The sequence below is a fragment of the Silurus meridionalis genome, chromosome 9 (assembly GCF_014805685.1).
Source record: "Silurus meridionalis isolate SWU-2019-XX chromosome 9, ASM1480568v1, whole genome shotgun sequence".
NCBI lineage: Eukaryota > Metazoa > Chordata > Actinopteri > Siluriformes > Siluridae > Silurus > Silurus meridionalis.
In genome coordinates this window covers 1,129,065-1,156,865 of record NC_060892.1, presented here as the reverse complement: position 1 = coordinate 1,156,865, position 27,801 = coordinate 1,129,065, and the positions used below count along the sequence as shown (strand labels likewise).

Here is a 27,801-nt window from a genome sequence, read left to right as displayed (position 1 = left end):
TAAACACTGAATGATGTATGCAAGAATTTAGCTATTTCTGTAAAAAAAAAAAAAAATTACTCTTTAATGTTAAATGTGCATTTCTTGGATTAGATTTTTTAACCTGTCATTTTGAATCAAAAAGTTTTAAAAGCAAATCCTACCTCTTTCCCAATCGTAGAAAAAATGTGAATATAATTAATGTAAAAAAAAAATTGTTTAATGTTTAAAAATATTTTTAATGTGACGTGTAAAAACCAGTGGTGAGCCGTCAGGAGTTTTTTCTTCTGCTTTAACTCCATCACAATCACTAACCTACAGTTCACTATACAGTAATCCCCGTTTATCGCAGTGGTTACGTTACAAAACCGCAGACGATAAACAGACGCCACCCCAAAAATGCAATTTTATGTCTACAGTACTGTACTGTATCAAAATTTCACTTCATTTTATTATTAATAATTATATTTTTATGAAAAAAAAAAAAAACTCCCTGTGAGTGTTTTAGTCTATCCAGAAAATCAGCTAAACTATTTACTTATGTAGCAAACTCAATTCCGCGAGAGATTCCAACCGCCGGAAAACGGGGGATTACTGTATTTTTTAAATTTAATGTCTGGTATTCCCAATATTCTATTCTCTTCATTTTATAGCGTTTCTTGCACTTGCACTACTTCCCGGAGTGTAAGTATAAATTATAGTCTTAATCCAATCAGATTTCAGCTGTCACATCACATGGTACTGGGGTCCGCCTTGAGGCTTTAGAATCAGCAGTGAAGGCGCCTGTAGTGTAAAGTAAGTGACTTGAAGCTGTTGTTTTAACCATTCAGATCCCGAGTCTGCGACACTGAGGCCCTCTAGAAGGTGTCCAAACGTGTCTGCATTTTCACGTTCATTCACGTCACTCTTCAGAGCTCAAATATATTCATGTGGATTTAATAGCTGTTTTTTTTTTTTTCCATTCCACAACAACTGACAGAGGAGAAGAAATTGATTACACTTACAAATACGTTTACAAGACGGACTTTTCCAGAAAGGCTGGACATCATGATCAAACAGCTCAAAACAATTGTTGGGCGTTTTCATGAACCGTTTATACTTTTGCATTTTCTTTTCTGTACAATTTACCTTAATTTTAAAAAAAAATCAGGAAACCCCGGGGTGATGTGATGCGGTGAATATCGATGCTTCTGCTGGAGATGATGTATGTGGAGGTGCAGTTGTGGCTCCAGTGAAAGGAGACATGTTGAATTGTGATAATTGGGTTTTTTGCTTTCATGATGACGTTCATTCTCGCTGTATGAGATTCTGTGTGTGATGCAGCATCATAATGATGGGATTAACCAATGAATGGATTCAGGCAGGACACCACTAAAGGCCTGGGGGGTGAAATACACGGCCCACCACTGGTGTAAAATGTAATTCAAATATTTTTGTCAGCTGAATGGGAAACTCTCATTGTTTCATTGTTCGAGGCACATCTACTAGTATTTTATAACTGATGCTATAAAAATACACATCTGAGCAAACACATAAAAAATGGTGTTTTGAAGGTCTAGAGCGTTTCTACAGCAGCTGGTTAGAGATGGTGAACATGTTTAGTTTCTCCAGTAAGAACATGGAAGGTGATTGTTGATGTATTAGGCTTTAAGCTAACAGGAATGGAGGAATAAGTTAATATACTATGTGACAATGCAAAAAAATAATAATGTTGAAAGAATCTTCTGCAAACATATACAGCTATATATATATATGTATGACATCAATAATAATAAAAAAGCTAATTAAGGGTTATGTTGGAAGCATTGGGAGGAAGTGAGTGGAAGGGTGTCTACGTCGAGCTTTATGGCCCCTCCGAGGCTTCCCTCGACCGTTCAGGGAAACAAACATCTGTCTGCCTCCGTGTTTCCAGCGCAGGGACGCGTACGTGTTGTAGCCGTTCTCCTCGATGCGCTCTTTAAACTTACAGCTTGGGCTATATCTTACCTGCGAAAAAAAAAATACAATGAGAGAAAAAAGGATTACATTTTTGGAGGGTCCCAAATCCTGTGCAACACATCAGACGTCAGAATCATTGCACAAAGTTAAATATATACAAAGCTGTAAAACACAAACTCCTGGAACGTAGTTGACTTTCCTCTTAAGATTAGAGTAAATATGGAAATGTACCGAATCTGTCACAAGTGTGGAAACTTTGAGACACATGCATGTTCCACTTCTATGCAACAAACTAGGAGGCAAAAACACACAAGAATTGGACAGTGAATGAGTGGAAGAAAGTTCTGTGGAGTCCAAATAGGACATTTTGTCTCTAACAGAAGAACTTGTGTCAGATGGACACCAGGAGAGAAGATGTGATCAGTTTTTATTGTTTAACACTGTTAATGTTTTCTCAGTAAAAAGTAAGATATTGCACATTAAATTGTAGTGAACACTCTAAAGTACAGTTCTTAAGCGCAGAACCACTTGGTTCCTCTCCACCACTGAGGGTGAGGAATGTCGGACTCTGAGCCATAATCCGCAAACCGAAATCCGTTCTGGTGCTTCCAAATCACTTAACAGACACAGTCAGCGGAATTACGTCGCACCCTTACTATAGTGAGAGTTTTGCTCTTCTGCTGCGGCTGGATAAAGCTCTTATCTCAAGAAGAAGAGATGGCACAACGACAACGTGGTTCGGGTTTCCGCTCTGTGGGCTGTTATCAGCGGCGTCCTGCTGCCTGCAGCGAGATAACATCAGCTCTTGAGCAAGTGTTGTGATTAATAGTCATTAGGCTGAGATTTAAACAGGGATGAAATCAGGCGTTTTCGTGCTACTAGGATTGTTTGTTTGTTTCATTTCAGACTGGAGATGTTGGAGACACAGACTTATCATCATTAGGTGATCAGATGGTCTCACAGAACACACAAAGTGCTCAGGCACCACACGCTCATTAAACCGGGCACAAACAATCATCTGATGGCACGCACAAGGTTCACAGGAACGGGACTGTGACCAGCAGGAGCCTTGAGGAGTTCTCGTAAACCTCAGGCAGTTCACTGCGGCTCAGTTCGACTGCATTTAGGTCAGTGTGCGTCGTGTCTGGCAACTTCAGAGGCATTTCAGTCGCAGCAAGCACTTGTTTTAGGTTAGGACAGATATCAACCACGTCGAGATGAAGGAAGAAGTTCACCATATACCCTTAAACTCTTTGTTAGTTCTCCTGAGATTGAACTGCAGCGCTTTCTGAAAGTCTTGTAAAACGATTGAAGATGTACCTACCGATCCAAAGAGTGTGCCTTTTTTGGACATGGCTAAGTACAGGCCGGTGCTGACAGATTTGATGGCGACAACTCCCACACTAACAGATCGGATTTCCATCAGACCTGGAGAAGAAAACAGAAAGCAGAGGCTCAGGTTAGAAAGAGGGGAGTTTCCCCATCAACAACTACTCTGTCATTACCGATTACAAAAACAGCCATCTATGTGTTCTAGGAATATTTCTTTCCTCATGAGTAGAGAAAAAAAAAAAGGACAAGCAACAATGGGGCTTTTTGATTGATTTTTTAAATTGATTTAACAAGAAGTTCTGGATGTTTCAGGTGTCGTGTCTCCTTGTGTACCAGCTGAGAGCCATCTGAGTTCTGAAAATCTTCCTAACAGCATCGTGCTGGGGTTTCAGAACTCTCTCCCTGTTGTTTCATTATTTAGCAGAGCACAAGCTGTACTACAATTGCTTCTCAGACCTTGCCCGTGTTCTTTGTTGATCTGATCCTGTTTTAAAACTGGAAGCCAAATCACAGCAATAAAGCAGATAGTCCAAACCTCAGTGCTTGCCCATCAACATCTGAATGGGATCTGATTGCCGTACGGGAACGCTCTCTGCTCAACACTGTTTCAGGTTTCACCTACAAAGGAACCCTAATGCATCCTTGTGATCTACTTGGATAATCCCTGCCACCTGAAGGTTGTGGTACTTGGCTCAAAGAGCAAAAAAAAGAAAAACATCATAGAAAACATCGAGTCTTGGCTATGAGAGGAAATGACACAGACAAATCAGCTGCTGGCTCTGGACTGTAAACACAGAACCACATCAAGGTGCTGAATGTGATGTTGACTGAGCGCCAGTAAAGAAGTGCAGGCAGCAAATGCAAGAACTCAACCCTGAGGCCACTTCAAGGCTTTAGCATCTAAGGTCTGATTAAGAACTCTCAGATCACACGTTCTACCAAAGACCAACTCAATTCCAGCTCACAGCATGGGTTTATTCACCAACATAGTAATACTTTAGATCTTTACTCCAGACTCGTACGCTTGGGTTGATGACATTTTAAGAGTCTGATTCTGGATCCTGTACACCTGGTCATTGATGTAGCCGTCCAATCAACCAATCAGTCAATTAAATTAATCCAATTAATGTTCCCATGAAACATGAAAATGAACCAAATGAGATTCCATCTCACCGATTTGGACCATCTTATGCTTTTAATGCTTCAGTTACCAGCGTGACACTAAAACAGATAATAATGAATGTTTTTTACTGAAGACCATGTCAGAGCCCAAACTTCTTTACTTCAACTTGGGTAAAAAAGTGCAGTCAGAACTTTTACCAGAGTGTTTTAAAACATAAGTATCTGTACTTCTACTTGAGTGAAGGATGTGTGGACTTTTGTCATCTTTGACACTGGTGCAGAAAACAAAAAACAATAACAATAACAACCCCACTAAATGGCGGTTCTGCAGTAATAAATGCACTGTTGATGAACAATCAGGTCCAGAGGAACTTAACTAAACACTCTTCACAGCTGTGTGTAATTTAAAAAGATGATGGAGAATAACTTGAGGAAGGCATCATTCAGAGATATTTGCCAGAGTCCTTATTTTTTAAATGTAATTTATTTGGAAATCAGATCTATGATACAGAATATTTAAACAGCTACAAAGTGACAAAAGCAAGTTTTGTTTACCAGTAAAATATTCCTCAAAAACAGGAAGGAAGCCACTCAAGATCAACCATTTCAAACAAATAACCTTCCTGTGACCTTGGTCCTACCTGGGTCAATTCCCGAATCAAATCAGTATGTCGGATCATTATCGTATAAATCCTACCGGTTTTCGTGTTCGCATTCGAGATATTGCACTAAGGAGTATCTCAGACGGACGTCTAGATAGATGCATGAACATAAATAAATAAAAAAATAAAAATAAACAAACAAACAAATAAATAAATAAATAAATAAATAAAACCCCAAATAAAGGAATAATATTCAGTGCAGACAACTGAATGGTTTCTGTTGACCACTTTTTCTCCAGAACTGAACAGAGTCAAGTTATTAGTGTTAACACAGAGAATATGTTACGCAATATGAGCAAAAGAACGTATTTTCAGTCTTTCCAGCCACATACGCTTCTTCTCCAAACTGTTACCAAAATCTCAGTCACACAATTGTGTAGGACGTCTTTGGCATGACAATGCCTCTGTGCACAAACTCAGCTCCATTAAGATCTGCTTTACATGGGTTGGAGTGGTGGATCTCCTGCTTTATAGAGCTATAAACCCTATTGAACCTCGTTGGGATGAATGTGAACGCTGACTGCACCCCAGACGTTCTCACCTCACCTACAGCAGTACAAATTTCCACAAGCACTCCAACATCTGGTGGAACATCTTCCCAGAAGAGTGGAGGTTCGTATAACAGGAAATGGGAATGTTCATAAAGAGGTATGTCAGGTGTCTAAAAGATTGATATGTCTTAGGGTTTCTTGGGTTTACAATAATGCTGAGAATGCACAATATTAGTGTCCCAGGCAGAATGTAAGTTTGATACCTGTCAGTAGGCTGTCTAAGCTTTTACAAGATCCGACCAACATCTGGTTGAAGCTGTAACACCTGAAGAACATGGTGTTATTTCTGAATTTCAAAAACACTACACTTTGGGAGAAAAGCTTAACCATTAAATATTCTTATAATACAATCCATTTTGATAGAAACTCTATAAAATGCTTCCCTTTTTTTTTTTTAAACCTTCAACAACATAAAGTGGAAGGTCTTTTTTTCCTGTAATAAATCATTCTTTGGAAAAGTGCAATTAAGAGGAATAAACACTGGGATGTGATGTTACTGGGAAACTTTGAGGTGGTACCAGTAAGAGGAAAATCACCCCATTGTTAATATTTTCTCCCAACACCATACCCTGTCATGTTCGAGTCCATGTTTTATTATTGAATATTGTATCACCTGGGAACTCTTCTTCTTGAGAAGGTCACTTGGTGGTATTGACTTTGAACACGGCACTCAAAAGAAGAGCAGCCAAGTGTCTCCATGTGTGCATGCCAGTAAAAGACATCACCCTCTTCAGGTGAAGAAAGAAAAGTAAATAAACAAATCGAGCGGCTTTCTTCTTTGACGTGCGGGTGAAGGAGACTGGTTCGCAGCTTGAAAGCCAGATTGGCAGGTCATGCAGGTAGCTTCCACCAGCTGCAGAACCAACTCATCGTCTCCGTTAGAAATGCCCCGTGCTTTGAAGATCAACATGTTTTTTTTTTCCTGTTTATTTTTCCTTAGGGTGTTGCACAAAACGGTATGGTAGAAGCAGGCGTGCAGCTCGTAATCCACTCTGACAGCGTTCCAGATGACTGAGGTTCACGCTGAGTTTATGAGGACCGAACCAGTCAAATAAAAAGTGCCTGGAAGTGCTGCTGTCCCTAATCTCTGTAACCTGGTATCGGCTTCAGGAGTCAGGACCGCACCTCACTGAGTTCCTATAAACCCTGCATGAGAATTGAGTTGTACTGTGGGATTCCTGAAGAGAAAACTTAAATAACCTGGGGATCAGTCTGTATCTCTACCATTGCTCCACTGATCCCCAAATCTTCTACTACTGCTCCATATCTTCTTCCTCTGCCCCCAACAAGGTACAAGCAAGGCCTCCATCTCTGAAGTGGTGGAACAAACTACTACTTAATGTCTAAACATCTGAGTCACAGGCACTTGTCAACACAACTGCTGAAGACCTCCTTTTTCCTGAATCCAAGTTCCTAACATGCAACCCAAAGAGTCCACACATTCACTGTATACCAGGTTACAAGTTGAATATAAAGTAATAGTATGGATTATATTTACACAGTAGATCAGTACCATTTTATGGAATTCTTTTCTGTGCTTTTTAGAAAAGGTTCTTAAACCTAAAAGTGGGAAATCTGGTGGTTTAGTGGTTAAGCTGTTGAACTTTAACTCCTACATTTCACCTGCTCAGCTGTATAAATAAGATATAAGTCACTGTGAATAAGATTGTGCCTACCAAATGCTGCAAGATATTAGAGCCATATTTTCACTCCAGAATTTCAGACCGATAGAATTCATGGTCCAATTGTTTAATTATTGAAGTTTGGAGCAGGGAATAAATATAAAAACTTTGTAGTAAAAAGTAGATATTGATCATGCTTGGTTGTTTTGCATTACTGGATCTAAGTGGAACTTGGTGCTTGCTGCTTTGGAGAGTTGAGAGTCTTGCACCCTCCAAACAGGTGCATCTGGTGGGTAAATGTATGTAACTTTGTACCCTAAAGGGACAAATGAAAAACCTTTCAGGATTAGAGTGCCAGCATAATCTCAGTCTTGGCCCCACATAATCCATCTTTAACTAAACTGGGTTACTGATCTGGGTGGTAAAAAAAACAACTTTGTAAGCTATGCTGCGTGTTTGCAATGCCAAAAATTGTTCAAAAAGGTCACTTTGTGTATCTGTGCTCTCGCAACCTTTTAGCCAAAACTGTTAATTAAGCAAATCCTCGCTTCTGCTTAGTCAACTGTGGACCAGACATTTTCTGATCTTGCATGGGATTTCTTAAAGCATGGAACAAGTCCTGTGCTCAGTCTTCTTTATTCGTTTTGTCTCCACATTCAGTCTTCTCTTTAAGCCCCCCAAGTCTGTAGGGTTTTTTTGGAAATGAGCCCATCTTCAGATCATTGGGTCTTTTTTTTTTTTTTTTTGACCTTGAAAATAGGTAGAAAGAGAAGCGGAGAAAAGAGAATTTTCACTGGAGCTCTTTTGTCAGAATTATAGTTGAATAAGGAGAAGGGGGTCAAAGAGTTGTACATAGTAGTAAGAAGGTCTTGGTGGTGGTGCTGGGTGAGGGGTGTACAGGGGGGTCATAAAATTATGTTTCCTTCAACTGGCCTTTTGCTCCGAATAGGCTTTTGTTACCTACCTGAGATCTGGAAGCCGACAGGGACTTATTAATGACCCGGCTTTTGTTGCAGAGAGCAGGGTTCCTCCCACCTCAATTAAAAGGGAAGGGGGGTGGGGGGATGGGGTTGGGGCAAGACCGGGTGAAAGATTGGGCAGAGGTTCTCTAGCTTTTCCCAACTTGCCTGGAGGTCTTTAATTTTGCGGGTTGCCCCCTTCAGCATCTCTCCCTGGCCTGTCGCCCCTCCTCGGATAAAAGCCTGGGAATCTCTCGGTTCCAACATTACGCTTACACTTGATTGACGTACCTTTTCAATTATTTCACAGTTTGCTAAGAGAGAGCACTGTGGTTTTTTTCTCTGCTCCTTCTCTTTCTCTTCTTTGCTTCCCTTTCAAAACACAGGCTTTTCATGTCGGGTTCCTCTCTGCTGGCCCTAATGGCCATGACCAAGACCTTTGATCTGATCTGCCTCCGCGGATGTGCTCTCGCCCCGGCTGCTGTCTCGGCCTGTGTGTGGTGAGATCTCACACCATTAAAAAAGGCCACACCAGTTACCCTCTGAACAGCTCAGGGGCCGACTCCTGGGTTCATCTTCCAGGGTTCCTCGAGGACTCTTTGGCCTCATTTATCAAATCAATTATCAAATTTATTCCTAAATCATTAGCAGGAGCTTTTTTTTTTTTTTTTACAAAGAAATATGGTATTGTGAATCCAGTCAGGCTGCAAGTACCGGCTTTAGGACAAAAAAAAGTAACATCATTTTTGTATTTGCCTTATTTTGGATGTGTGTATTTGGGACTGCTGTGATGTGCTCATAAATAAAACAATTGTCAGCGTTTATTATTGCGCGTTTAAGTTTGAATAAAATCAGCATTACTGAAAAATTAGAATTTGGTAGATTTTATTGTAATTGAATTTGGCTGATTTGCCCCCCCCCAAAAAAAAAATTACAGTTCACTAATCCTACTTGCTTTTTCCTGATCCTGATCCTGATCGACTGATCCTACATACTGATCCTACTATATGGACAAATTAGATTGGAAGGTGGTTTTTGAACATACTCTTCCAAATGTAATTCCCATTTGCTGTTATAAAAACCTCCACTCTTCTGGGAAGATGTTGCACTAGATTTTGTGGAAATGTATTCAGCCACAAGGTGTTAGTGTTAGTAAAGTCAGGTGCTGATGTAGGTGAGAAGGTAAGGAGGACTGGTGTGCAGGCAGCGTTCACGTTCATCATGGTGAAGAGGGTTGGAGCTCTAAAGCAGGAGATCTTTCATTTCAGCCAACGTAAAGCAGATCTTCATGGAGCCGGCTTTGTGCACAGGGGTATTATCATGCTGGAACAGGTTTGGGTCTCCTAGTTCAAGTTAAGAGAACATTTCATGCTCCTGCATCCAAAGATGTTCTATACAATTGCATGTACGAAAACCCTAATATGGCTGGAAAAGTTAGTTCATATAGTATATTGTTCCTCTTGGGATGCAGCAGCACCAATAAATGCATTTGTTACCAGTCTGATACTATGTTTAATCCCAGGAACACCAAGTTGAAACTTCTGAACCCTCACCTGCTCAGGTGTACAAATGAGATAACTGCATATCGCTCTTGATAATTGCTGTCTTCCAAATGCCATAAATGTAAATGCAGACATTTTTCCCATACCAACATGATGACAAACAGAAGGCCGTTTTTAGACACTTTGTTAAATCACATGCTTGTTTTGTGGTTTGTTTGTTTTTTTTTTCCAGTGAAAAGTTTTCCGTAGAGACGTCGGACACGGTGAGCTGTGATGGAACAGAAAAACCTTCGCAACACACTCGCCACCAAACAGGATAGACATGATACACTGAGTAAAAAAACACACACACACACACACACACACACACACACACACACACACACACACACACACACACATTTACTTATTCTTGACCTTTCATCGACATTCTTTTTAATGCAGCTACTCTTTAAGCTTGTTCTACCCTATAAACTCTGTAACCAAAATAAAAACTTTTGGCTCAATTATGTTTTATGTATTTTATTTTATTTTATTTTATTTATTTCTTATTTTATTTATATTTATTTCTTTTTTATTTTATTTATATTTATTTATTAGTGGATAATAAAAGCTGATCTTTTTAAAGTCTGGAAATCAGCCAAATGTAGTCAAACCTGTTGAATATTCTTATCCTACCTTTCCATACATTTATACTTACACATATCCATATTCATCTTTTATCCTCCAGAGTTTCATTTAGAATTAACGACTTGACCTTTTTACCCATTGCGCGATTTTTTTTAAATACATAAACACAATATTGAGTTTACTGCAGTTGCCATGGGCTGGTCTCGTTTTCGATTCCTCAAATGAGGTAATTCTTCACAGCTCACAACCATTACAATGAAGGCTTATGACACCCCACAGCACTAATAAACACACACCTCGTAATTAATGATGTTCTAATTTGTACTGTTTACAGAAGCCAACCAAGAATAATGTTGGTGGAAGGAAAAGTCGGAGGAAGTGAACTCGTGTTTTCGAGTGTGTGGCTGAAAGGAAACGTAGGTAGAACAAAAAAGTTTCTCAACAGGTTTCTGAAGAACAGTTAAGGGTTCTGATAGCGTATGATACGGTAGTATACATTCTGTTTATTTCCCAGTCGAAATAAATCATTTCTGAAATCATTTTTTTATGTCCGAGACAGATTTACTTTTTCATTCAGGACAAACACGTTTGTTTTTTGTTATTATTCATTCAAAGAAGAAGAATTTCCAAACCATTTATCAAACACTGCATATTGAGTAATAATAAAAGAAACTTTCAGCCCAGTATGAGCTGTGAAGTTCTTCATTTTGATTGGTCAGAAGGTGCTAAGACAGGCTCCAAAGGTTATAGACTACATGGCCAAAAATCCTGGAACACCTGACTTTTCCATCTAGCTTCATGAAGATATGCTTTAACTTCCATTCAATTCATTTTGATGTGTAGAGCGTTTATAACAGTGGACATCGCTGCAGCGTTACAGAGGTTATAAAGTTGTATAAAAGAATAAGTTTATAAGTTTATCCCTAATGAGCGAGTCAGTGGCAACTGTGGTGAAGGAAAATCCTCATGATAAAGAAACTTTGAGACTCAAATGAGAACTTCATCCTCAACAACTGAATGTTTATTTATTACAGTTCCATCGTTGTTGAGGTTTTTAGTTCCGTGATGGACACTGAAATGCGTAACTGTCCATGCAAACTGTGGTCCTGAACCACCGATATAAATTACAGTCCAAATCCATCCTCAAAGTTCTTGAGTTGCAAAAGTCTTGAAAGATCTTAATAGAGGTCCAACCTCACCTACATCAGTACCTGACTTTGTTAACAACTTCTTTGTTAACAACTGAATCTCCACAAAATCTGCACAACATCTAGTGGAACATCTTCCCAGAAGAGTGGAGCTTATTATAACAGTGTTTGGTTGTTCAAAAAGGTTGTAACTGTTGTTAAAAAAGAAGCACATACCAATATTATTATTATTATTATTATTATTATTATTATTATTATTATTATTATTATATCTGTAAGTAAAAAAAAAAAAAAAGCCCATTCACATGTTCCATCTAGACAGAAATGCTTAGCAGTGAAAAGCTGCAATTTATTATATGTTTAACAAAAAATAGTATGTGTTCTTTAATAAGAAAAGAAGAAAAAACATTATGGACAATCTGTTATTGACAAATAACCAATTCAGAATAATTCCATTCTGCCTGTTCTTGTTCAATTCCTTATTCAAATGCAGTTTTATTCACCAATGACATCTTAAAGAGATTAAAGTATTTTTTTGTGACATCCAACATCCATCCAAAAATATAAAATAAATAAACAGTGATCCAAGTTTTATCTTGTGAAACGTTTCCAGCTGGTAATTTTATTTTTTTAATACAGACTTCAGACAGTGTCACTCTCGGTAAAGTTTAACAGCTTCGCAAAGCATTCTGTCGTACCTAATAAATGTCCTCAGGCTATAATATGAAACACCTGTCCAAGACTTCGTTTCTATTTCTTTTTTTTTGTCCTTCATCATGTTACACTATGGTAAAACTCGTGTCACATTCACTCAAGCGGTCCCGACAGTGAAAGCAATAGTCAATGCACCAAAGAGGTCTGGTTTGGAAACTGGGTTTACCACTGACTCCATCTGTTTTTCCATCTCCACATCTATCACCGCGTTCCCTACCGGAACCGTATGACGTGTTGCGGTCGGCAGCGACGGTGGCGATGTTATGCTGCTTTTTCACCATGTGATTAATAGAGATCATTAGTTTCGCTTAAAAAAAAGGGTACATTTTGTGTTTTTTTGTATAAAATAGGTGAGTAATTAGCGTGATTTGGCATCGCTGGCAGCAGGACTCTTTGTGATCCGTTCTCACACTGATGCACACTTGGGTGACGTTCCTGCTCACACAATCCCCTGCTTGTACGCTTCCACGGGCCTGCACTGATCCCCGTTTCCCCGCTTTATGCCTGGCTGAATGCAGGCTCTGGGGATTAGCTGGGTCCTTCAAAGGCCATTAGCGGCAGTGACAGGTATCCCGTTACCCCCTGCACACACATCTACACACACATACACACTCACACAGATAGGCCAGGTGAGAGTTTCAAAGGCAGAGGTCAGACCAGGACAATGAGGCAGATCCACCTTAAGCCGAGGACCTCCGGCACCTTTATCCCTTCATCCCTTACTCTTTGACTCATTTTATTCTTTTCATCTTCCTTATCTTGTCGCGTCCTTCACACAAAACTACTCGTTTTCCCATCATTCGAAAAAGTTCCATTATGATCCATGTAAAAGAGGTCAATTTAGCTTCTAGTATGTAGACTCGAGTGTTTGGGCTTCATAAAGGTTGGTGAGATATAACCAAACGACACGCATGCAACCAAAGAATAAAAATGTAATGTGATTTAATTACAGGAATAGGAACCTTTAGGAGATCATCTCTAATATAGCAGGAGATGTTGACTTTCATGCAGTTTTGATATAACGAGCTTTAAAACCAATACAATATTTGACCTGGAGAGAGATATCCGTCATGTGACTTTTTTCATGATTCTGTTCGGAAACAGGAAAAAAGAAATATTAAGGAAATGGGAATTTGGGTGATGTGGGCGGGGAAGATTGTCTGCAACCAGAGGAGAACCAGAGGAGTTATAGTAACCTGATTCAGGGATCTGCTGCACATGACATGTTAATTTGGATTTCTTCTGCATTCTTGTACTCCCTGTGAATTTCATATATTAGTTGTTTCTCGTTGTTGTTTTCACATTGACATTTCTAAAATTTAGCACATGGCCTTATTCAGACTGACTCGCAGAAGTGCTGGGTCATTTTTCATGTTGGGGTTTGGAGGAGGTTCGAACAACATGAACAAAAAGATGCAAGACAAAAGATTGTTTTATTTATTTAAAGTAAACTCGTGTGCATGGTGAAGAAGTAGGTTTTAAGTCTTCGTTTGAAGACCAGTAGTGACTTAGCTATTCAGACAGCCAGGGTTTTTTTATTCCACCACCTGGGTGCCAGGACAGAGAAGAGTCTTGATCCAAGTCTTCGTTGTATCTGCATGGACAATGGGTCCGGTCGAGTCGTGCTAGTGCAGGGTGCGATAGTAGGTGGGTGCTGATTCATTTTTGGCTTTGTAGGCAAGTATCAATGTGTTATGAATCTGTTGCAGGCAGCTACAGGAAGCCAGTGCAGGGAACACAGCAGTGAGGTGGTCTGGGAGACCCTGTGCATTTTAGTTGGAAAACCTGAAGGAAAGAGTTGCAGCAGTGTAGCTTTAAAATGACAATAAATGAACAAGTGGCCTCTGTGGACAGGAAACAACTAATCGTTGATTTTTTAAAGTAGAAGCTGGTTTGGTTGTTCAGATCTTCGTGCATTAGTAGCTGAATTAAGTATCTTCATTGGCAAGAAGATGCAAGCATGTGTGAAAATATTGCTAGTGGTTGCTAGCAGTCTTCAAACATGACAATTATGCATTTACGGCTGATTTAGTAACTGCCTACTTGTTAATGCTTTGGGAAATAAAACCAAACAATTTGTTAAAAAGGGGGGAAGAAAAGAAACGCTTGTCAGTTAAGCTTTTCTAGGTACGTGCATTCCCTCACCTCCACACCCATTCTTGAGGCAGTGGAATATGAGGACACACAGAGAGAAGAGGAAGTCTTTCATTAGTCAATTACCCAATCAAATAAATAGGCCACTTCCACAGTCAGAGGTTCCTGGGGTCAGAGGCCATCATTTTCCATAATGATCACAGTCTGTCAGATTTACAAACTCTTACATTTATACCCATATAATCAGTCCACACTCGTCCAGGGACTGTTTGAACTGCAACGGTTTAAAGACAGGGATTTGTAATGCTTTGTAGGTGATCCTAAGGCAACCTGATCTGCACCGTGCGTAAACTGATTACAAGGGCGGTAATCTTATCGTCGTTGTGAAAAAGTGCCTCATAACAGTAACCCGTGGCTGACGTAAGCCTGAGCGAGGTGGAGACATGTCTCTCTGCCTGCATCCATAAACAACGTGTGTAACCTTTCTAAAGAAAGTTCTGAAATGCATCTCTTGCAAATACACCCTACTGGAATGACTCCTTCAGCATGCCCTGGTCATCAATCACTGCAAAATCTGTTGTAAAACAAATAACCCCAAATCAATTACCTTCTAAACATCAACCTTTGGAGTACTGGAGGTCTAGAATGGGTTCTTATTTGAGGGCCAGCGAGGTGAAAGAGGTTAAGGAACATCAAGGAGGTCTAGTTTGCCGCCTGCCCCTGAAAGATTTGTGGGGGGGTGGGTGGAAATCAGGGCCAAGAGGGAAATTTTCTTTAATCACACAGAGAGTGGCCTTGCATCAAAAAGCCTGCTCTGACATTTACGGACAGATTTGATGAGATTTGCTTGTTTCCAGCAGCTCTCAAAAGACCCAGACTCAGAGGGAGCTCAATGCTCAGAGGCTCTTAATTGCACCAATTTGCTTCTGCAGCTGCTTGGCCTGTCCACAAACGGATTCGGGGAACACATTGTTACTCCTTTGTCATCAATGCCCACATGGAATAGCATGACATGCTAATTTAAAACTGGTTACGTTTGAATCGAACATCATTCGTGCTTCCTTTATTATTATGATCCCAAAACCCCTTACATCCTGAAAACATCTCCAGATAGATGAGAAGACTCGAGGGGTGGCAGAGCAATGTCTGGGATGTTCCACTCGGCTGATCAGACACAAGACAGGCCTCTATTGAAAGGACCGAAATGAGAGACAGGGAGGTGACAGATGACACAACAGTACCATCAGCCAGCAGTCACATTTCTTCAGCAGTGATAGAGGCCTTGACCTTCACCCAGTCCTTTACAGGGGGTGACTGAGATCTGATCAGTAACCAGTGAAACCAAATGAGGGCTCTTTTTGGAAAATTAAACTCTGAGTGACTTTTTTTCAGGTACGATATTTATGCTTTGGCAAATTGGATTGATGTAAGAAGTCGAAGAAGAAAAAATATTGGGACGTCTTTTACATAAAAATATATTAAAAAACTACATTCAGCTACCAAATATTTTTAATAAGCGACGATCAATAAATTATACAGAACTGACATATACCTTCGGTCAATGAGCATGTGATGAATAATGATTTTACCTTCGTTGCAAATGTCAAAGTCATTGTATCAAGTGTCGTCGTATTAAGTATCATTTATTGAACAGTTCATACGACTGATAACTCCGTATTTCCGAGAATCGATTACTGTTCTATTTTAGTCTCAGACTAAGCAACTTAAATAGATTAATCAAAGACAAACTCCAGATGTTGCCCAGACAGCTTTGTTATGGGTCTGGTTTACTGTTGTATATTAAATAAGATCTACAGATATGAGAAACATTTCAACAGGTCTCTATTACTTCTAGTGCAAGCTGCAGGTTGACCGGTCAGTCCCGTGCACACCAGCACCTGATGAAACTATAAAGAAGTTATATTGCATATGCTGGAAAGGTTTATAACCTCTGTACATGCCATTTACGAACATGGATAAGTGTCTGAGGCAGCTGGGCAAAGATCCCTATGAATTGCTGTGGTGAATTTCCAGTCTCTTCCCTTAGAAACAGATTTGTTTTGTTTTTAGTCAAGAAACTTGTAGTTCTTTTAATTTGTTCCTGTACTTAAGTCACTTTTTTCGTGTATCTGTACTTCAATGAAGTTTTTCCATTTGGGGAGATTTTTACGTTTTCTTCATTACATTAAAGACTTCTCTGATTTAAACAGATTGTCCATCACCCTTGTAATTGTCTTATCTCATCTCTTCACTGTGTATCTCAAAACTTCAGTGTATCTCAACTCTTCACTGTGTATCTCAACTCTTCACTGTGTATCTCAACGCTTCACTCTGTATCTCAACTCTTCACTGTGTATCTCAACTCTTCACTGTGTATCTCAACTCTTCACTCTGTATCTCAACTCTTCACTCTGTATCTCAACTCTTCACTGTGTATCTCAACGCTTCACTCTGTATCTCAACTCTTCACTCTGTATCTCAACTCTTCACTGTGTATCTCAACTCTTCACTGTGTATCTCAACGCTTCACTCTGTATCTCAACTCTTCACTCTGTATCTCAACTCTTCACTCTGTATCTCAACTCTTCACTGTGTATCTCAACTCTTCACTGTGCATCTCAACTCTTCACTGTGTATCTCAACGCTTCACTGTGTATCTCAACGCTTCCCTCTGTAGCTCAACTCTTCACTGTGTATCTCAACTCTTCACTGTGTATCTCAACGCTTCACTCTGTATCTCAACTCTTCAATGTGTATCTCAACTCTTCACTCTGTATCTCAACTCTTCACTGTGTATCTCAACTCTTCACTCTGTATCTCAACTCTTCACTGTGTATCTCAACTCTTCACTCTGTATCTAAACTCTTCACTGTGTATCTCAACTCTTCACTGTGCATCTCAACTCTTCACTGTATCTCAACTCTTCACTGTGTATCTCAACTCTTCACTCTGTATCTAAACTCTTCACTGTGTATCTCAACTCTTCACTGTGTATCTCAACTCTTCACTGTGTATCTCAACTCTTCACTGTGTATCTCAACTCTTCACTGTGTATCTCAACTCAAATGCACAAATTCAGCAGTGGATTTTACCCAAAGAGCTGGATGGGCTGCGAGTTCTGGCTACACAAGTCAAGAAGGTTATGTGAAGTATTACACCAATTGCTGTGTTCTTGTTTGTTTTAGGAGATATTTTTATTTATACTTGCTATGACTCATCTTTTTTATTGTTGCCATTTGTGCCCTTTTACAGCTCAATCAGATGAATGTCTGTGCAATCCAGTCTGAAATGGGAACGCCTGAATTGTGGGTGTGCCACCCTTTTATTATCATTTGGCCCTCTGAGATCTGTAATGTCATATTTGTCTTTAGTCAGCAATGAAACATGGCTAGGTTTCAATGAGGCCATTTTGCATGATCAAATAGGGCAGTTACAGGGCCTTAGTCAGCGTTCTAAACCTCTGCAACGCTTTACTTCCTATACAGTGGAAAAGTGTGACCATGCCTCATGCATGTTATTTCATGCATGTTATAGCTCAAGATTAATGGACATAATAAACCTCAGCACTCTTATTAAATCATCAGTTCACACAATCTTCTCAGTTAGGCTCAGTTTGTTCAGTAGGTCCGAGAACCTGCAAAGTCAGAAAACTCAGCAAACACAAGGGAATCCCCAGTAGTCCTGAGAAAAACCAGCTTCCAAAAAATACCGTACTGTCTGGCTTAACACGCAAGTCTCAATCAAAAGGTCAATTCAGAGCTTCTAAAATTCCCACAGAGCGTTCTAAAGAGATGCTGCCAGTACCTCCATCCTGACACACCGAGGCTCAGGCGAGGCTCAGACTGTCAGAGCCTGTCTGCTCTCGCTCATTTAGCCTCAGCACGACAGAAAGAACGACGCTGTTTCCTTTGGCAGACGTTAGTCAGCGTATGTTGTTGCATGAGAAAGCTGTAGATTCCCAACTGATCTAATTAATAGTTGTTTTACATCCTGCATAACAAAACATTGGAATAACACCGCTAATGACTTTTCATCGGGCGGAAGGAAAATTGCCCTCGGATCAGTTCTCGTCAGAATGTCACCATTTAGCAAGTTTAGCGCTTTGTCCCTGTAGTGGAGCAATTCTACTGTAGCGTTACTGCAATGACTGTGTACATCAAATTTATTTATTTGGGAAGTATTTGGGTATATTTATTTTTGCATGCCCTCTTGGTTCTTAATTTTCAAATTTCCAACTATCTCATTGGAGGAAATCACACAATTCCGTTCACTGGTCCTCTAAAGGTTTTCAGACCCAGGAGTAATAACTAATGAGACGTTTGAATTGACATTATTGCTAGAAGCTGCTCTGTGGTTAATGAGTATATATTGCTAATTTATTCAATGAGTGTTAGACATTTACAATGATTGCATTTGGCAGATGCCCTTATCCAGATTATTATTACAGATATCTTGTTTATAACACTGAGTCGCAGCTTAGTGAGGGCTGGGATTGAACTCATGACCTTCTGATCAGAAATCCAACACCATAACTACTGATGTACAACTTCATACTGATTCAAAAGGCCACCTTAAAGTTGATGTTAGGGGAGGTGGTAGCTGAGTGGTTAAGGCATTGGACTTTGGTTTAGAAGGTCACAAGTTAAAATCCCACCACCACCAAGCTGCCACTGCTGGACCCTTGAGTAAGGCCCGCCCTGCTCAGTTGTAAGTCGCTCTGGATAAGGGCATCTGCCAAAATGCCGTAAATGTAAATGTAAATGTTAGAAGCAGGAAAGATGGGCGAGCGTAAGGATTTGAGCGAGTTGGACAAATTGGGACGACTGTGTTAGATCATCTCCAAAACTGCAGCTTTTGTGGGGTGTTCCTGGTCTGCAGTGGTCAGTATCTAACAAGTGCTCCAAGAAAGGAACAGTGGTAAACCGGCGACAGGGTCGTGGGGGGGTCGAGGCTTATTGATGCATGTGAGGAGCGAAGGCTGGTCCGTGTGGTCCGATCCAAAAGACGAGCTTCTGCAGCTCAAACTGCTAAAAAAGTTCATGCTGTTGATGACCGATGGGTTACGACTGTTTTAGTAGTAAAAGGGGACCAAAACAGTATTAGGTAGATGGTCATAATGTTATGGATGCTGGGTGTGTATTTATTTGACCCCATTATCCGTTCTGACCATAGACATTTTTACATCTTGGGGTAAGAGTGAAAAGGTAGACCCAGATGTTCAGAAGAAAACTACAGCATTTGGTGCACTTTCTTATTCAGAAGAACGACAGTCTTTCCTGACTTTTGGTAAAAAAAACCAAATTACTCAGTTTTGGAAACCAACAAATAATAAAAACATAATGTGCATGGGATATTTCTCTGATGTGCCCAGTAGATGCCCTGTAGGTTTACTGGTCTGTGAATGCCATCACCCAGGCTATCAAGACCCTCAATGCCTTTCTGAGGACTGTTTCAGGACTGATGAATTCTGCACTGCTGCTACCTGGTCGTTCCTAAACTGGAACATCTCGAGTTGTGCCCAGGGTTTATAAGGTTACATCATTCCTCCTAATGGCTTGGGTGTGGTGGGTTGAGTGTGGCCAAAAACCATTCCAGAGAATCATAGGATGGGTCGGTTTCTATTCAGGGCCGAGGCCCTAAACCCTGAACTGCTCAGTTGTATGAATGAGAAATGTAATGTAAATATGTTCTCCAGGTGATTCTCATGTGTATCTTATTTTATTATAACCCTTAAAGGCTTGGCCAAAGCAAAGGTTCCAAGGAAAACGTCTTTATTATTCCAGCTGTCTTTATTGCTGTGACATATGGCTTTCTTAGAAAATCCTACATGCTCACATGTACAAAAGACTACCCAGGTGATTTCTCCCACCTCCAACAGTTTATCTGGGACCACAGATCTTCAACTACACGCATAATTGTAGCAAATTCAGTAAACATGCTGATGAACATGGGGAATAAACGAGTTTGGAGATTGTAGATGAGAAAAAAAGAGAAACTGCTAATTGCGACTTTTTATGTCCATTCATGGTATCAAACTTGGCTCGTGTGTAGCAGAAGATATACCAATTAAAATATTATTGCTACACATCTACAAGGGGTGTGTGTGTGTGTTTGTATGTGTGTGTCTTTCATGTTTGTCCCTTTTCTTTATTCGTTGCCAAAAACAACTAGCAAAAGATGAACTTTCTGCATTTTCCCACTATAGTTGCACCCAATGTCCCTGTTTGAAAGGATTAAAGGGGGCAGTTTTCTCCATCTCTTTGGCACCATATGCCTCAGAAACTTTCTTTGGGCTTAAGCAACATTCTAAGACTTCAGAGAGGCGTCTGGAATCACCTGGGGTGGGTGTCTGCTTAAATCAGGACCACAATCTCCACTACACTTGCAGTCATTTCAGAAATAAACAGTTTTTGTTGTTTAATACTCAATAGATTGGACAGAAATATGGCATGCGCAATCCAATGATTTAACCATATAGTATTATATATGTGTATCTACAGTAGTAATGGAAATATAATTTGTGCATAGGAGCTCCAGGTAACTGAGCATCAGAAAGAAAATCACCACACAGGTAAGTTTTGGTGTGAAGCTGGTAGCCTTCTAACACATTACCTTACTGTTCTTTAACCCGGAATGGTGAAAATGTGCTATAATTCCTGCTATAATGTGCTATAATTCCTCCCAACAGAGTTTTAGGCTGATGGGATTTTGTTTGCATCCCAGAGAACCAGTGTTGGTTTATGAATTGATGGAGACTTTAAAGCTCTTTTGTACGTTGCTCTGAATAAGAAAATGCAGCGATTGTAAATTAAATCCTGGTGTTCGTTTCTTTAATTCAATTCAATTCAATTCAATTCATTTTTATTTGTATTGCACTTTTAACAATGAACATTGTCTCAAAGCAGCTTTACACAGATAATGTGGTGATTAAAAGTAAATATGTTCGTTGCAGGATGTAAAATGGATAAAAAAATTAAAATTAAAATAAAAACATGGGCACCTTCAATAAATTTGATAAAAATTAGCTTGGTCTGAACATGTAAAGTTTACAGAAAAAATGTTCTAACACAGTGTATCATACTGTATTTTTTAAATGTAGATATTTATATATTTTATATTTTTACAACAATTCAATTTATTATTTATTACATTGAATTTAGTTATATATTTATTTATTTGCTGTATGTACAGTATATTTACATATTTAACTGCACTTCAGTCATCTATCTATCTATCTATCTATCTATCTATCTATCTATCTATCTATCTATCTATCTATCTATCTATCTATCATCTATCTATCTATCTATCTATCTATCTATCTATCTCTCTATCTATCTATCTATCTATCTATCTATCTATCTATCTATCTATCTATCTATCTATCTATCTATCTATCTATCTATCTATCTATCTATCTATCTATCTATCTATCTATCTATCTATCTATCTATCTATCTATCTATCTATCTATCTATCTATCTATCTATCTCTCTATCTATCTATCTATCTATCTATCATCTATCTATCATCTATCTATCTATCTATCTATCTATCTATCTATCTATCTATCTATCTATCTATCTATCTATCTATCTATCTAGTATGTGTGTTTTTGAACATCTCAGTCCACATTTAGTCCTAATTTGCTCTTATAATGAGCTCCACTCTTCTGAGAAAAAGTTCCACTAGATTTTTTGTGGAGATTCAAGTGTGTTAGTAAAGTCAGGTAATGATGTAGGTGAGAAAGTATGGAATCCTGGGGTGCAGTCAGCGTTCACATTCATCATGTTCAATAGAACTGGAGCTCTATAGCAGGAGATCTTCCACATCATTCAGATCTTCATGGAGCTGGCCTTATGCACAGGGGCATCATCATGCTGGAACGGGTTTGGGTCTCCTAGTTCAAGTGAAGGGAACATTTAAAGCTATGCATTCATGTACACGTTAGGTACAATTGTGTACACGTTTGTGGTAAATGATTGGGGAAGAAGTGCGTATGGCTGGAAAGGTCAGGTGTCCCATACTTTTGTCTGTACAGTGGATCTGTAGTTCTACATGATATATACATGGGGAATCCATCTTTGAGCGACACGGTCCACACGTGAGAATTACATGAATGGCACATGGAAAACGTCTGCCTTGGCTTTGCTGAAATATTTCTTACATACGTCTCCTGAGGAAAGACACGGAGACCAAAATGGGACTAAATTGGAATGCTGGGGTTTTTTTTGCGTTTGGATTGAAACAGCAAGACCTGGCAGTATGGAATTACTACACTAATATCAATCCTCTGATGGAATCAGTGGACAGAAAGTCATATAAAACCCTCACATATGCTACATACAGGCCTCAATCTTGTCCATAATAATAAAGCACTTGACAACTAGTGAAGTATTTCCCATAATTACTGTCATTTCCGTCTTGAATTTACGAGTCGGTGAATCCGAGACACACTTTTGTTATTGGACGTGAGTAATTTAATGCGTGTCAAAACACATTCTTCCACAAAATACGACTCATTTGACACGTTCGAGCCAAAATAATGAATATAACTTCTATACGCGTTCCTGTTTTACCTCTGCTGACTGTTAAAGGTCATACGCGGCAGCGTTACTGCCGTACAATCTGCCTTCTGTGGCTTGTCCGAGCCTCGGTAGACTGACAGGCTTGTTTCTCGAAATATGTTTTAAATAATTCCACAATATATTCAGAACGGGTGGATGATTTTCTTCCTGCGACTCGGGGCCAAGCGCAACACGCCTATGAAATCACAGCAAAGGAAAAGGGCAGCGTGTTAGGGGAGATGCAGAGCTACGACGGGGGAAACTTGGTAAACATGACACAAGTCCCTGGAAATAAAGCTGAGAAAGAAGGAGAGGGAGAGAGAGCGAGAGAGAGATGGAGAGAGAGAGACGGAGGTACAGGGCCTGGCATACTGCAAAGGGAGCATATTTTAACACAAGTGACTTTCCTGATTATGCCTGTTACATGACTTTATTTCCACACGGCTGAGTGCAGTGTCACCGTCTGGACCCGGCTCAAATTGTTCATGTCTTTAGCCACACACACACACCCAAGACTTCAACAGTGTGTCCTTTTAAAGTTCCGTTTAAGAGGAAAAAATGTGAGATTGTACAAACCCGGCTCTGCTTGCCACCAATATTTCATTAATACCAGTGACATGAATAATGAAAAGTAAAGCAACATTGGATAAATCTTCCAAAATGAATCGTTTTTTTTTTTATTTCTTCAGCAAACCTGCGCCATCCATAGCACCACATTTAGCTGTTTTTGAACAGCTGAACAGCTAAACTAGCAGCTTTTTAGCTGTTCAGTTCATTTTAGTTTTATTTGTAGAGCACGTTTAACAGTGAACGTTTTCTCTAAGCAGCTTTACACAGATAAAGAGTTTAGAAATGAGATTCTGGTCTTCAGACCCACCCAGCAACAATAAATTATTGATTTGGAATGAAGCATAAGGAATTCCTAATCAGTATTTTTCCACTACATAAAATCAGAGGTGAGCGGTAATGAAGTAAATGTAATCTGTTCCTGTATTTAAGTAGCTTTGTCACATATCTGTATTTTACTGTAGTGTTTTCATTTGGGGAGATTTTTACTGTAACTTCACTACATTTTAAAGTAAAATTTCTTACTATTTACTACATTTAGTGAAATCAGTCAGGATAAAAACGTAACTGCTGAAACTCGCAGCGAGTCACCAATCAGGATCGAGCGCACGCTGTGTTTTACACGTGTTCTGATCGGCGCTCGGTGCATCTACTGATCACCAACATACAGTTCAGCATCAGTTCAACATCAAGCAGAACATTTAGAGAAGAATAAATGATGAAGAAACTCCAGACTCGAACTCACCACAACACACGTGACCTCGTTTACACGTTTTTGGGTTCATGATGATTGTAATAGAAATCAATCAGTGTTTGAGTCATTAATATCATTCTATTAATAGATCAGTGTGCTGAGAGTCACATTCGAGTCTTTACACAGAAACTGATTAAGTGAAGAATCTTTGACATTGGAACATTAAAGCCGTAATAAATCACAGTACTTTTGATATTTGAGTTCATTTAAAAGCAAAAACCTTTTGTTCGTTTACTCAAGTAAAAGTTTAAAGTGACACTTTTACTTTAACTGGAGTCACATTTTACTGAGTGAATTTTTACTCTGTTCATGAAAAATCCGGATACCAAATTATGTATTTGAGCACCAATGCAAAACCATTACAAAGATGGAATTTGGGTTTCAGGTTTATGCTTCTTCTTCACTTTTCTGAACAACGCTTAAACCATGATTCATCCTGGCTAGTTTTCCTCTTCTGTTATTTACAGAACAGGTGGAGTGAAGTTCCACCCGTGACCACCTGTAAAGACACCTGTAAAGACACCACCCTTGTAATTGTCTTATCTCAACTCTTCACTCTGTATCTCAACTCTTCACTGCCAAACCAATTTGCTCGAGAAAACATCGACTTCAGGCGGAACAACAGCAGAGAATTTCATTGTGTAAGTGAAATGATTTCCCCAGAGTCAGCGTTCTGCCTGTATAACTTGAGCGTTCCTAAAATAGACAAGCCAACAAACAACAACATTTGTATACAACAACAAAAACAAAGTGTTGGCTTTAACTCATGGCCAGGATTTAATTCGGCTCATACTGCCAGCGTTGGTCAAGCTGGGTTGTGTTCCATTTACCAAAACAGTTCTTTGAGACAAAACCTCCTCACCCTTTCCTGTCTTTTCTTTTTCATTCCACCGTTTAAACTTGTATTCCTTTTTTTTCCAGCTCTCTGTTCTTTAAATTCATGGCTCTGCATCTTCCCCTCCTTCTGTTCCACTCCACTGGGATTGATACAATATTTTCCAAACCTCAATTAGCCGAGGGCTCGTTGACTAATTCCGACTGTTTTTGCACCTGAGCAGTCGGGAATGGGGGCTGGAAAAAGGGAAAAAGTGACCAGGGCCTGGGGTAGGTACGAACGGCCCCTGTTGGAGCTGTTGACAGATCACGGGGGGGATGCCAAGGACGGCACGGAGGTGGATGGCATTGAAGGTGGATGGCACTATTCCTAGCACCACTCCACCCATGAGTAAAGCACCAGAAACCAGATATGATGTGTACATGAGAATAGACTTACACAATGGCTCATTCACCGCCGCCGTACGAAGGTGTTCGGCTAAATTACGTAATTCGTTTCACAGGAATGCATTATTAATAAGGATCGTTCCCAGGGTTATGTTCAGGTGTGTTCTGTTCAGTAGTTTTATTGGATTTGGTTAATGTTTAACATGCTTTTTTTGGCCTTGCTTTAACATTCGCAATAAATCCATGGCATCTTTTATGCTAGGGAGTATCACAAGTTGTTGGTTTTTTATTTTGTTTATTTAGGCACTCAAACCACAATATGAACAATTCGCCAATTACGCCAATTATGTACAGTATTATACCGCGGCAAAGAAGGCCTTTGCTACACAAGGGGCACTTAGAGAAATTTAGAAGCAGGAAATGAGAGTGGAAATTGCATTGCAGGGCTGCACTGTTTCACCTCACCAAATCCATGTGAAACATCTAAGCAGACCTGACAGAGTCCTGGAAACTAGAAACCGACAAAATCCTCAGTTATGGTGTATGGGATTGTAGGTGACAGACGTTCTGGGGATCTAAACCAACACAATACTGGCTGCAAAAATGACTAGACACACTTCAGTTTTTTAATATTAACTCACATGCATGTCTACATGGTTTTCCTGAAACTAATCGGATTATCATATGTGTCATGTCTTGCTGATTGCTTCACACCATGCAATGTTACTCACTTCCAATTCCATGTAATTCTATTTAATTCTGGACAGCTGCACACCAGCAGACTAAAGCTGTGCTTGCAGCTGGATGGACTGGTCTGGAAGAGATGAATCACAGTGTTTGCAGAAAGGGCACTCAGCAACACATATAAACACACCAAGTATGACTTTGGTCAAACTCAGGTCACACACACCACTACAATGTGGCCATCTCATGCCCCCTAAATGCCAAATCCAGGCCAAGAAACTGTGTACAGCTGAGAAACAAGTGTAGTAGCTCATGATCTGCTAGAAGCAAGCAAAGCCCAATGGCAACAGGAAAATGTGGGCGATTTGTCTGAGGAAATGTGACAAGCTGTTGCACCTGTAATTTAAAAAATGGAGAGAAAATGATGGACCATGGATGATTTGGAAAAACAAGCAAATGATAAAATGTTGATTTATACCTTTTTTTAAATCCTACTAATGCATATATTATAATGTGAATATAAATATAATGCATCTCGATGTTTTTGTGAATTTCCTTAAAAGCTTAAAAACCCTGCCTTCCTGCTCTCGTGTTCGTGTTCAGCCATCGCTCGCGTCCGCCACATTTACTACTCCGTTATAAATATGGCCCGTGATTGCTTCCCCCCCACCAGACCATGACACCAATCGCAGATAAATCTGTGAACCCGAGGAATCCCGAGCCATAAAAAAATCCATAAAAAGAGCATGCGTGGTAATAAAAGTGAAGGCTGATACATAATAAGCTCCACACCCTTTCTAGGAGAATAAGAGGAAAGGCCACTGCGTGTACTCACTGTCTGGATAGTTTTTGCGCCGTGTGCCGTCCACCTTGCCGCTCTTGTCGATGCAGAGGAAGAACTTGTTGGCAGAATACAGGCGGCGGAGTCGCACGTCTCCTTCCAGGTGGTTGTAACTGCGCGTGTGGCGTTCCAGAGTCCATGAGCAGTTCGTGCCCCGTGCCAGCACGTGCAGTGGGTCATGACCCGGGCATCCTGCAAGTGCTGCACTGGCCAGAAAGAAGAGCAAGGTGAGGCACGCAAGGCGCACCGGGAGAACGCCGGGCAGCAGAGGTAGTCCGAGAGGGGCTGGGCCGATGGAGGTGAGGTCGGCACAGTGAGCAGCAACGGTCGCCGTCCATTTGCACATGGTGGGTCACACTCCCAAGATGCACCTTGCACAAACAGCTGGCATGATGTTGCTCCCCATTCGGCTCTCCGACGCGTACAGTTCCTGTCCCGCTGTGCTTTTTTCAGAAGGAACCATTCGGAAAAAAGAGCATGGTCAAACACGAAGCGGATGTGAGTCAGGAGTCTGAATGTGAATGTGCCTGGTTGTCCTGTGCCGTCTTCACTGCAGAGGTGATATAGCACTTTGTAATTCCATCTCCAACCAAGGTTGTAGCTCTTCTCAAGTTTCCCCAGGAGCACTCAGGTCTCTTGACTGAACGTTACCCGGCTGTGAAGGCACTGTGGGATGGCTGCACCTTGCAGAGGCTCCCTCTTCTTTCAACCAGGGGGCAGAGCAAGGTGAAACGTGAGGCCGGCTGACCCGTGGCTGTGAATGAGTCGAGCAAATTATGTGTGTGTGTGTGTGTGTGTGTGTGTGTGTGTGTGTGTGTGTGTTAAAGAGAGGGATTGAGAGTGGAGCAAGAGAGAGAGAGAGAGAGAGAGAGAGAGAGAGAGAGAAAGCACTGAGAGCACGTCTGTGTGACCGA

General features: G+C 40.2%; 1 protein-coding gene across 1 annotated transcript; it reads right to left on the bottom strand.

Moving 5' to 3' along the window:
- fgf22 (fibroblast growth factor 22) lies at nucleotides 1–27,801 on the bottom strand. Its single transcript, XM_046857655.1, has 3 exons — nucleotides 26,882–27,801; nucleotides 3,242–3,345; nucleotides 1–1,965 (listed from the first exon to the last, which is right to left on the bottom strand). The coding sequence occupies exons 1-3, from the start codon at nucleotides 27,231–27,233 to the stop codon at nucleotides 1,771–1,773; spliced, it is 651 nt and encodes a 216-aa protein (XP_046713611.1). The 5' UTR covers nucleotides 27,234–27,801; the 3' UTR covers nucleotides 1–1,770.